Raw genomic sequence first — 12035 nt, 5'->3', positions numbered from 1 at the left:
TTATTTTTTTTTTTAAACTTAAGAAGAATAACCATAACCGTTAGCTGGAAGTAATAAGACCTGCTTCATTTGGCTGCTAAATGAGTCAGCAGGAAAACCTCAGCTTTCCTATGTAGGGTTCTAGGACTTGACGTCCTGTCACAGAGGGCATGAAGTTTTTCAGATTTCAGATTTGGATGTTTTACACACTAGACTTCGCCCTGCCAGATATTTACTTGAACCTGACATCTTGTCACAAAGGGCATGATGCCTTTCACACTACTGGATATCTTCCACACCAGGCTCTGCCCTGCCAGATACTTTCTTTTAAATTGAGTCCCTTGCGCGCAGTCATGCAAGAGAGTTATCAGCGCTCCAGTCTGGACCCTTCAGAATCAGCAGACATCCACGAATGATGGACTTGAAGAAATTCCCAGGAATTTAGACTTTTGATGCATGGAAAATAAGATTACTTGTTCATAGAAAACCATTGCTTTCTGGGCAGTTCTGTGTTTTCCTCTACGCTTTTGTTCCTGAAGCTGATCTGCTGAATACAAAATCCTGACAAAGAGATGAGAGTTGGGTAGCAACTTTTTATATAGTTTTGAGACTTTAGAAACTTGAAGTTTTTGAAGTTCATGTAGACTCTTTATGTACTATTTCACTAAGTGCTGATTTGAATATATGAAGTCTTACTTTTATGTGTAGAACATGTACAAATCTGAAGTACATGCAAAAATCTGTAATTACATATACCAGTTTTATTGAACATTCCGAAATATGTGTGGGTCCTGATGCTCCTTGAGAAACTGCAGTATTTCTTTCTCTTACTAATTGATACCCCTGTTGGCATGACTCCACTCATTCAACTACAGACAATTAGGATTTGCAGCGTGTTTCAAGACACAGTAAAGAACAAGAGCACTTCATTCACATAATAACAAACATTGAATCCATGTTGTTATTTGCTTACCCAAACATACTGTCCCCCTTCTTCTCATGATCCATGCAGCTTGCCTTGTTTTTCTGGTTTCTTGCCTCAGGTGAAGATATGAGGACAGAAATTCAAGCACAGATCATGGAAAACAAAAACTGATGAAGACAGAATAATATATGATTTCCTCATATTCTGTGATGTATAGAAGATTAAGGGATCCTTTTTCTTATTATTCCTTGAACTTGTCAGATCTCCCAGGTGATTTATCCAAAATGGTAAACCATTCTGTCCTTTGAGTGCCTGAAATCTATGATAAAACCAAGTACTAAATATTAACAATTGAAAAATAGTAGCATTCTTTTCTGCTGTTTTTTTTGTTTGTTTTGTTTGTGGGTTGATTTTTGTTGTGTGGGTGTTGGTTTGTTTTTGGTTTTTTTTAAAGAATTTCAAGGAGCTTTTTAAAACATCCTGTGTACTTGGGGTCTGCACATGTCATTCAGTAGCTTACCTGTATTCTCAGAATTAAATTCATGTATAAAGAGGTGCTGGACAGTTTTAAGGAGACGTAAAGGATATTGAGAATATGAATAAAGGGTTATTCATTGTTATTCTCCCGGACTTTTCTGCCATCATTGAACATTGTTGTCTGTAAGATAAATTTTCCAAGAGCAGTTGCCGAGAGCAATGTATCCTCTGAGAAGTGATTTAAAATTGCTCTTCAACTGCTGGATACCTTGTTTGTAGAGTCCCGCAAAAATAAATTTTCGTGCTGGTCCTCCTCAGCAGTTATGCGCAGTTACAAGATCACTGGTCTGTTGACATGGCTTCAAGTGACTTTCTGGTAGAGGTAAGATGTAGCTCTTTCCTTGGAAGTAGGGCAAGGCTCAGCGCTTGGTAAACACTCAAGAAATAACAGATTTCATGACTATGGTCCAGAATGCTTGTTTTGGAATGTGTTTGTTTTTTTAACTTGGCTTTTCACTAACCCAGCAATGTACATATTGAAAAGAAAAGAGCTATTACAGATTCAAAACATAATAAAACTTAGGATCTTTTGCCCTCTCAAAACAGGATACTTCACAGAGCACAATTCTCTCCCTGCAGAGAAAATGAGAGAACAGACAATACATGACAGATTGTTCATATTCCTTGGGTACTGCGATGATAAACATTGTACATGCTGTAGAACTTGTATTACGCTGCAATAAAAAGTGGAAGTAAAGATTGTCCAATATGTTTCTCTATTCACAGAATTAGAAGCCCCTTTGTTTCTTTTGTACATGAAAATGTGCTTTTATAACTGAAGACAAGTCTGTAGAGGCTCCTAAATCAGTTACAGACATTCTCAGAGTGAGTCCAAATACTGTTTGAAGACTGCCGTGGAATATGAGTGGACACGTTCTTACAAAGCCACAACTCTTCTAAAATGAAAACAGAATATTCTGCAAACTTATTTTGGGAAAGGTGCTCATATATTTATGATTGAAAGTTATTCTTATTTATAGTTGATGTGAAAAAAATTGTCCATAGGGAGTTTGGATGCTATTCTAAGGCTGTCATTTTTCAACTTGTCTTTAATTTATCCTAAAGTTTGAACATAGAGTGTATAAGACAGAGGATGTTGCTAGTTTGGAGACAGGGTAGTTGAAAATAACTAAAAAAGTTAAACCAACAGAATGCCATTGCAGGCAAACAAAAACCTACCAACTCACCTTTTTCTACTGCACGAGGAAGCTTCTAGGAGCAGTCTTCCTAACAAATGGAGGGAACTCCCTGTGACCATGACTCTGATGTATAAACCAGACACTCCTGCCTTTCGAGACCTGACCCCGAGGAGAGCAGCTGGACTGTGACTCCTTGTCTTCGTGTGGGTTGGGGATGAGTAAGGCCAGACTGGAGTTTGTAAAACTGGTTCCAGGCCTCTAGTCTGGCCTGGTTTGCATGTATTGGAAACAGCAGAGTCTGGGGCAATTACAGGTTTTTCCTGGTCCCTTTTGATGTCTTTCTGGCCTTTGAACATTTCTATTTGCACTAGAATTTAAAAATAAGAAATGAGAACTTCAGCGAAGCCAGAAGTGGTGCTTAATGCAGCTGATGGAAAGATTCCCTTTGATTTGAAGACATATTAGAGCAGTGTATCTTGAAAGCATTCACTCCTTACTGGTGCCAGCCAGACTTCCCTTAAGATTCATTTTAAAAGACCATGGCTAAGTCATGTCTGTCTGTCCAGTTCTAGCAATATCTTAGGAATAACTGATTTACCTCAGCAGAGGTACATAATATAGATAAAACCATTATTTTTAGACTACTAAAACCAGTAATTGCATAGAAACCCAGAGCTACTGAATGTATGGAAAACACTTTTTGTGTTTGTTTTGGAAAGCCAGCAAACACCTCTACCACCTCGGTCTTAAAATCACCTGCAGTATTTAGTAAACATAAACAAATAGTTCCTGCACTTGTCTTTTTTTTTTTCTTTTCTTTTTTTTTTTTTTTTTAGGTTGTCCTCAAACTCAGCATCCTAACCAAGATGTTTAGACTTTGCCTCAATTCTAAGGAAAAAATATCTTTTGTTTCAATAAGGGCTGTCTCTGTTGGTAATGTGTTGGGTTTTTTTTTAAATCCCGTTCTCAATTTCTTATGAAAATAACAACTTTGCTTTTATTTTTAAGGCCTAATTCTGTGAGGTGGGGAGCTGTTCCTGAGCTATGCTGAGCACTCCAGGCTTGCACGGAGGCAGTCTGCACTCCTCAAGTCTTAAGTCTTCAAGCCTTACATTAAAAGCTTAAAATGTTAGTAGGCGCTGAGACACACACTGAGTCAGTCTTCATTTTATTTGTGCTGTGTAACAGCAGCAAAATGGTTACTCAGAACGCAGATACAACAGCGAGGAGGCAGCTAACGTGAGATTAATTGCTTCACATTATTAACAAGGCCTTTGTCTTTTGATTTTGCAGAAAGGTACGTCTGTCTGTACCCCCTGCAGTTGTGCGGTGTAAGAAATGTTCAGCTTTTGTTTGGCAGCTTCAAGTACACAGGTTCAAAAGAAAAAAAAACACCTTCCCTAGAAATACTGCGTAGCTGGTTGTGATCTTTGTATTCCGTGTAAATAGCTAAGTATGCCTTTACAACTTCGATTGCACATTGCCCTTTCACAGTAGCATCTTTGGTTTTATTTTTCTTTTAGAGAAAAGGGAGAATGGAGGTTTGTAACAGGAAATATAAGTATATACCAAGTTAAAATCTGTTTGGTACCTTTCACAGCAGTGTGGAAATGGTTAGTATTTCTGCCAAGAAGCAAGGGCAGTATGTTTTAAATTCCTTGTGCTGTTATTAGAACACATTTTTTTTATTTTTTTTTTTTACAATTATTTTCTCTATGTACAGTAATTCTGATGACACTTGCATAGTAATGATGGTAACGGTGTGATAGATTATTCACGGTTGTAATGATTATGATGCCATACTTTTAAATTGTGTAGGGAAAAGTATTTAAGATATTTGTGTCTTTTTCTAAAAACTCAGGAAATTGCTGTCATTTAAATAAGGCAGAATTATATTCTTACACCTGAAGGGATGCGCAAGAGAGATTCTCTGTAATAATGTGAAAGTGCCCAAAGTAGATCCGACATGGAGAAGCTACATTAACATATTTGTAAAGGAAAAGTACTGTTTCTTGGCTTTTGTGGCTCTTATACCCCATAGTGCTAGTGTTTTACAGTCTTTCCATTGTCCATTACTGCAAACACGTCCAGATGAATTCAGCGTTTAATGTTAAAAATCTTATAACATGCCAGTTTGATTTGTAGCCCTTCATATCATGGAATGCTAATTAAAATCATATTTTTGCATATGTCATGCCTTTCATGTACATATGCAAATAGAGTCTATTGCCTTTCAGCTATTAGTAATTAACTTTATGAAGGACAGCTGTAATACATAATTAACAAAAATGTTTGCAAGCCCTTTTCACACTGAAAGTTGCAGCAGTAAAATTTTTGCTTATCGAGAGAACCATTTTAGTTTGAAGCTTCAGTCTGATATCTAAATTGTTTGAAGCAGTCACATGACATAATTAAATTGATGTTATGGTCTTATCAGCAGAAGAATGGTACTTGATAGGCTCCTATCTGTTTCATTATGTATGTCACCAAAATTAAAGCAAATTATCTGTGTTTTGTTTGGTAGAAACATAATGCCAGGTAGTCTATATTTTGTTTCTGCTATTGATGCTTTGAACAATGTCTTGCCCAGTTTGAACAATATTCCTGGTCAAAGTGTATTCACGAACATGTGCTTCACCTTTTCTATCCTTTTTTTCACAAGGCTATAAAATAACTAAGGCTATTAATTTGTTTTTGTGTATATCTCTTTAAATAATTAATACAATGAAGTTTGACCAGACATAAGCAGTGATTAAAGCGTCTGATCTTGCTGTATTTTTGTGTTACCCATTAAAAACAATGGAACTACTTGTATGAAGAAGGGTCGTAGGATGGGCCCATTAGGCTTAAATAAATTTAAAGGTGTAACTAAAACTGTCTTAGTTTATAACATGAGAAAATGTTATTTAGGTAAAATAGAACACCTTATACAACATACTGTTAATATAGTGTAATTTGCAAAGGGAAGCAGAAGCAGGTTTTCTGTTCTTTCACCAGCAATGTGTGGTTGTGATTACTTTTCTGTAAGAAAAAAGCCAAGCGACTGCAATCTGAAGACAACCTGTCATTACAGAATAGACTTCCAGATTTAATTCGTAGTCTAGCAGGGTTCTTAAAAGTCCACATTTAAGAATATATGCTCAAGCGCGTGTTCAAAACAGTAAAATACTGTATTAAAAAAACCCAAACAAACCAAAAAAAAAAATCAACCCCCCCCCAAAAAAAAAACCCCAAACACAAAGCTCTTAGTAAAAAAATAACCTTCCTGTGTTTTCTCTTTGTTTGGTAGGGTGGCGTTTGTGATGAAAAAACATTTGAATACTCATTTACTGGGCAAGCATGGAGTTGGCACACCCAAAGAAAGGTAAACTACTTCAAAATTCTTTCTCGTTTTGCCTTATACAATATGTGGAGGCCTTATCTGGAATATTTACCTGACCTAAAATGAAGTCGCCTGGACCTTTAGCTCAACTCCAGCTATGGAGGGAACTAACATCCTTAAGTGGTCTGACAGCGTGGTGCTTATGTCACGAAAAAATAGAAATATTGCTCTAGAAAGCAATTCTATGTAAAATGTGTAGGATTTGCACCTTTTTGGATGTTTTTTTTGGCAGGTGATATTATTTTCTCAAAATTTCCATAGTTGTAACTGTCCCTCCATGTACAAAATGAATTTTTTTTTTTCCTTGCTGGTCTTGATCCTTATAGGTTTATAAAATGACTTCCCAAGATTTATGTTGATCACTGAGGTCAAAGCCACAGAGGAATCAACAATAAAGTTTCCTCAGTGTTCTTGGGCAGGAACACAGTTCTGTTGGTTTGACTATTTTAAAAATGAATTAATTTATTTTTTCAATCTGCATACAGTTACTTATTTTCAAACTTTTTTTGCAAGCAGGTTGTTTTTTCTGTGGTTTAAAATATAACTATGTTTTACAAACTAAATGGCACTGTGATTGCAGATAAACGGATTTTGCATCAGATTTATTAGGCACATTGTGGCATAGCTATTGCTATTTCATTGGATTTTTGGGGCAATTAAAAACTTTATATGTTTTGGATAGCCAAAAGATGACACATTCTCTTTCCGTCTGGGTAGATGGAGGTATCCTACCTGCAGGGTTCGTTGCTGGATGTTTGATGCTGTTTCAAGTATTACTGCCCTGTAACTCATTCTTCCAATGTAGGCTTTCATAAATAAAGAGTGTTTTCTGGTTTTGATATGAAAGAAGGGGGAAATAAATGATAGCTAGGAGTTGTAGGAGAACACTGCAGAACTGCTCCTGGGTCACGTTCGTTGCTTGTTAAAGAGCACTGGAAATGGTAGTAGATTAGACCTTTTCCTCACAAGTTTGTCACACTTAAATCACCGCGTGACCCAAGAGTAGAGTTGTAAATTAACACACTTTATACACCTTATGTTTGACTAAGCACCTATTTAAGTGGTGCTTATATTTTTAATAAGATTTCCTCTACAGAGTGTTTAACCAGAATTTCCCTAACACATGGTTATTTAAAGAGTTTTAAGATGTTCGGTTTCATCTGAAATATAGAATGACACATCGAAACAACAATTACAGTTTCATCAAAAAAACATATCGTATTAAAGTTTATGCTGGTTATCTTTTGTCATAGTGCAACAATTACAAAAAAATGTTTTGCTCTGGTGGCTTATTTTGTAACTGGAAGCATTCAATACCAATATGTTCTTTTACAAGGGGGTACTTACTGTATAATCATCATAAATACAACATAGAGATAACTTGCGTTACCCTAGTGAATATGTGCACAATAAAGGATACATACAATAGATTTCCAAATATAGTATCTTAGCCTGAGAGGCATATTTTTAGCGATCATCATCTTGAAATGAATTCCTAAACAAGCAGGATGCTATAATCTAAATCGGTTGTTGCTGGCTTTTGTTTGTGTGTTTCTTCTGAAAGCCTTCCGGCTCTTTCCATTTTCGCCATTTCTTCCTGTATTCGTGGAAGGCTTTCTGGCTGGCCTGCCAGCGTGGCGTGAGGAGGAGGAGGGAGGTCCCTCTGTGCGGTGGCAGGTTCATGGCCCTTGCAGCCCCAGCTGCCCGAGGAGCAGAGAACCCAGCTCAGACCTGCAACCTCCCTGCCCCATCTGCCAGCTCAGGCTGTTGCAGCTTCGCCCCTGGGCCAACGTAAACAAGGCATGTTTGGGTGACTTCATACTCTCTTCTTTTGAAACGTCTTCATCCATCTTCTGACTATTTCATATCTACAATACCTTTTTAGCTAGCGCTTCAGCTTAATGTAGAGCAGCATCAAATAGTAGTGTCAGAGCTACAACAAAGTAATTTTCTAGTAGCAGTCCCTTACTGGTGATGATGGATGTTTAAGCCACGTGATCTAGTGCAGTATGTACCAAACTGCTGTTGCTTTCCTTTCCACCTTTCCCTTCCTATTATGAAAGAGCTTGATGCCTTTTAATGGCTTTAGGAACCAAAGAAATCCTTCTTCAGCATGTTAAACAATCACTGTGGGTATAAACATATTATAAATTAAGTTATGTAGTTTTCTTACCTATTTAAAACATTAATGCCTTGATTATAATTTTGCAAGCTTGCTATTTTTTAATTTCTCTAGGACAATATAATCAGTTTATTCTTTATGTTTTGAATTTGATTCTGCCCTCTGATACATTGCATATAATAGCAAATACTAATAGAAGCTAGCTAAATAGGCTGTGACAATTAAATTAATAATGCATTTTATTTGCAAGTGTTTAGTCTTCATGGTTTGACTGATATATGCAAAGATGGTAATTTATTAAAAGTAAATTCATGTAATTGTACTACAGAGTTTGATGGACCAAAAAAAGTTGTCAGCATGACTATCATCAAAAACAGAAAATTGAAATAAGTTCTAAAGGGTGCTTGAAAAAAATAGTTATAACCCATACACCCTGAGAAATTGGTGCCCTTTAAACAAACTTCTCAGAAAGGAATTTTTGGTGACAAACATCAAGATAGTTCTGAGAAGGACAGAAAAAATACATTTACAATTTAGTAAGCAGTACTCAACTAGTGCACCTTGGTTTTGCTGCCTTTTCATAATCTATAACTAGTGCTTTTTTGTATGCATAAAAGGGAGGTGTTTGGGGGGCTGTTGAAGTGTTCACATGTAGAGATATAGAAAACAAGTATAATTCACAATAAGATTACTGCTAAAACATCTTTTATTTTGAGGTGGTTTTTTGGTTTGGTGGGGTTTTTTTTTTTGGGGGGGAGAAAAAATTAATTTAAGGGGAAAATACTGTGCAGTTGAAATTCACAGAAGCTTAACAAAATAGCCTTGTAGTAAAATGTCTGCACATTTCAGCCACAAAAACCCCTACTGCCTAGTCCATTATGATCATTACCATTTAATAGCTAACTCAAAAGTGGAATGTTTTAACACAAAAATTCCTCTAAGGTATTTTTTCCTGTTATTGGAGCTGTGATACTGATTTATTGTCAACTTGAATGTGTCTCAAAACTGGCATGTTATCTGCGAAGTCCAAGGCCAGTACATATTTGTACTTCAGTGTCAGTAATCTTCATGGGACCTATAACTATATCTTATTGGCAGGATAAATCTTTGGCTACACCTTTATTGTGTCTAGGAGACAATGTGGTTGAGGACAAGGTGAATGCATCAGTAGTGTTAATGGTGCCAAGTTCTAATTTCTGTTACATCATGATATTACTTAGGCATAAATTCTGGCAAAACACAGAACAAACAGAGATGTTTCACTATTGAGTTTAAGATGCATGCATACATACACACAAAAATATGAGCAAGAAAACAAAAATAAAATCACAAAGTCATTCATCAGTGAGACTGAATTTTGCCACTATTAAGCACAACTATGGATTTTGAATTTTGTCATATGAAAAATACATTTATCTATCCTTTAGAGGTTTTTTTTGGGGGGGATGACACCATTATTAGTGTACAATATGCATTTTATAGTATATGAGACTTTAACTAGAATTTTATCTGATGCATCTGTTTAAACTATTTTTTATATAAATATACCAGAGAAAGGCCTTTTTTTTTTTTTTTGAGTACCTCGTCTTCCTTATGAATTTTAAATGATGAATTGCCTCTGAAATAACTTTTTTGTATATGAGTAATCCCATTGAGTCAAATAGGATCATTCATATCTATAGAGTTACATGGAGCACAAACACTTCCTGAACTGGAATCTGTGTTACAAAACATTTTCTGTAAAGGTCATTAATAGTATGTCTGGGTTTTGTAAGGTTGTTCTGGCATTTCTTCATGCGCTTTAAAAGTGGGATCGATGTTACGGTGGTAGTATCATTGTATGGAGATCATGTGATTTTGAAGTAATCTTAATTGATTGGAAAAGCTGTGTAACAATTTCAACTGGAGAGCAACAGCTGTAAGTAAATGCCTGTAAGTATGTAGTACCAGCCTAGATAGATACGAGCTGCTTTTTCAAAGAATGTTGGAAGATAGTGTACTTCTAAAACTTGTGTATTTTTTACACAGCTGCTTTGAAGTAAAAAGAGAGGAGTCAAAAAGTGAAAAAGGAGCATGTTGTTTAATGTGCTTGCATAAGCCCCCGTGAATTTTGGGATATCAAATGTTACTAACGTGTGATACAAATATGATAAAATACACAAGACTGCATGATGTGTCATTATTGAGATTGGCAAGAAAGGTAACCAGGAAAAATGAATAGGAGTTGGTATTTTGTAAATTTTGTTTTATTTTGTAATAAATTGCAGTGTCTTGGTATTTCTGTTTTAAGTGTAAAACTAGAAGTGCATGAAGAGCATCAGTACAACCCTCTTCTATTTAATTGAACCATTAATCCTTCTTTTGAAACATTTTTCTTTCTTTGAATGGAGAAGTTTCTTGTAGTAACTATTTGATGGGCCTGTTTTGGATAATATTGCCCTCTACCTGCAAAGTAAAAAGATGTTACAGCTGATTCTGGGGAAAACAAGTGGTAAAAGTGAGAGTGATGTGTCATACATACATATATGTATGCAATCATCTTGCAGTAACTTACCCATATTCTGAAAGAATGAGTAAATTTTACAGAAGGGTTTCCAGTTAGAGGTGTTAGCAGTATGTATGGATACACAGAGGAGAGGCTACCTGTAACCACGGGAGGGTGATGTGCTGAATCTTGTCCTCAAGCTTTGACGTCACCTTTTTCTGCTTCTTGCAAATAACTTAGAGCTTTTCAACGGCAGCCTAACATTACTAGGTTAACTGGATGGGAATGAAAAACTTCATTGATTGTTTTCTGCATTTGGCTTAAGAAGGATCTTGGGGAGTTACAGAATCATTCTTTAGGAAAGGCCTAACGAAGGAAATGTAGCTTTTCCTTGAAGTATTTACTAGTCAGAAGCTTGTGATGGGAGGAGGGGAGTGGAAAGGACTCAACATTTTAGCATTGGTTAGGAGCTAAAGTTTTACCCAAGATCTATGTTAAACTTTCTGTATTTTGGAGGCTTACTTGACCTTCGAAAAGCAGTATTTTCCTGTGGAGTTGAGCTCTGGGCTGGTGCTGTACTGTTGCGGAGCTTGCTGCCCAAGTGCTCTTCTCTGCCTGTGGCGGACCCAAGGAACACGAGGAAGCCATTAGGGTTACCTGAGCTTCCTCAGGTACTCGAAGTAGATGATGTGCTGAAAATCCACAGCTAGCTTTCCTCTTGGCTTGTTGTCTGTACATGCATCATACGTGTGTGCTTCTCTACGAAAAAAAGAGTAGGCAGCCATTTATACTTTTGAAGACTGTTTTCACAAAGACAAGTGATAAATTCAGCATCTTATCAGAAAAAAAAATAACTGAAGAATGCAGTAAAAGAACAAAGTTATTTTACTATTGCTTGTTATTTGTTCTTCCTATCAAATCCTGGCAATCTTATAGTTTAGTTCAGAAGGAGGGACGGTCTGAAGTAAGTTTATTTTAGTTGTCAGGTATGATGTGAGATGTTTTGGAAATATCTGTAGTCAGCAACAATCTTCTTGTTGGGAAGGCTTAGCTGCTATGGGCAGAAGATAGAGGGAATGCCTAATGGGATGCACACTGCCCGCAGTGAGCACCTCTGGCTAATTTTAAGCATCGTAACAAGATATAAATGATGATCTCATTGTATTCATAAACAACCAAGTACTGTCTAGAGCCTGGATTATTAGTTTCATTAGCAAGTGTATGCTAATGTTGTCTGTGGATCTGTGAAAGATGGTATGGGTAGTTGCTGAAAGCTGCAGGTTTTTTTCACAACAGTCTGTTTCCAAGGAAAACACAGTTTGTAGTTGCATGCCATCAGCCAAAAAGGAGTCAGCCGCAAACTGATCCCTCCTCTCTTGCAGTCATCTGAAAGTAAGTTGTTCCAGTCATATGTCCCAGCTTGCTTCTTCCACTGTGTAAGTCAACCATGCAGGCCAAGAGGGTAA

The 12035-nt window shown here is 36.6% G+C and overlaps 1 protein-coding gene across 1 annotated transcript in view; it reads left to right on the top strand.

Annotated features, from left to right (window-relative positions):
• The window catches only part of ZNF407 (zinc finger protein 407), a 355097-nt gene that overhangs the window by 131560 nt on the left and 211502 nt on the right, over nucleotides 1-12035 (top strand). Inside the window, exon 4 of the mRNA XM_074576527.1 lies at nucleotides 5870-5944. Within this exon, the coding sequence (XP_074432628.1) occupies nucleotides 5870-5944 (75 nt within the window). The remainder of the gene's footprint in view (nucleotides 1-5869; nucleotides 5945-12035) is intronic.

The sequence above is a fragment of the Larus michahellis genome, chromosome 2 (assembly GCF_964199755.1).
Source record: "Larus michahellis chromosome 2, bLarMic1.1, whole genome shotgun sequence".
Classification (NCBI taxonomy): Eukaryota; Metazoa; Chordata; class Aves; order Charadriiformes; family Laridae; genus Larus; species Larus michahellis.
Note: the sequence above shows the minus strand (reverse complement) of the source record. Positions and strands in the feature narration are given on the sequence as shown.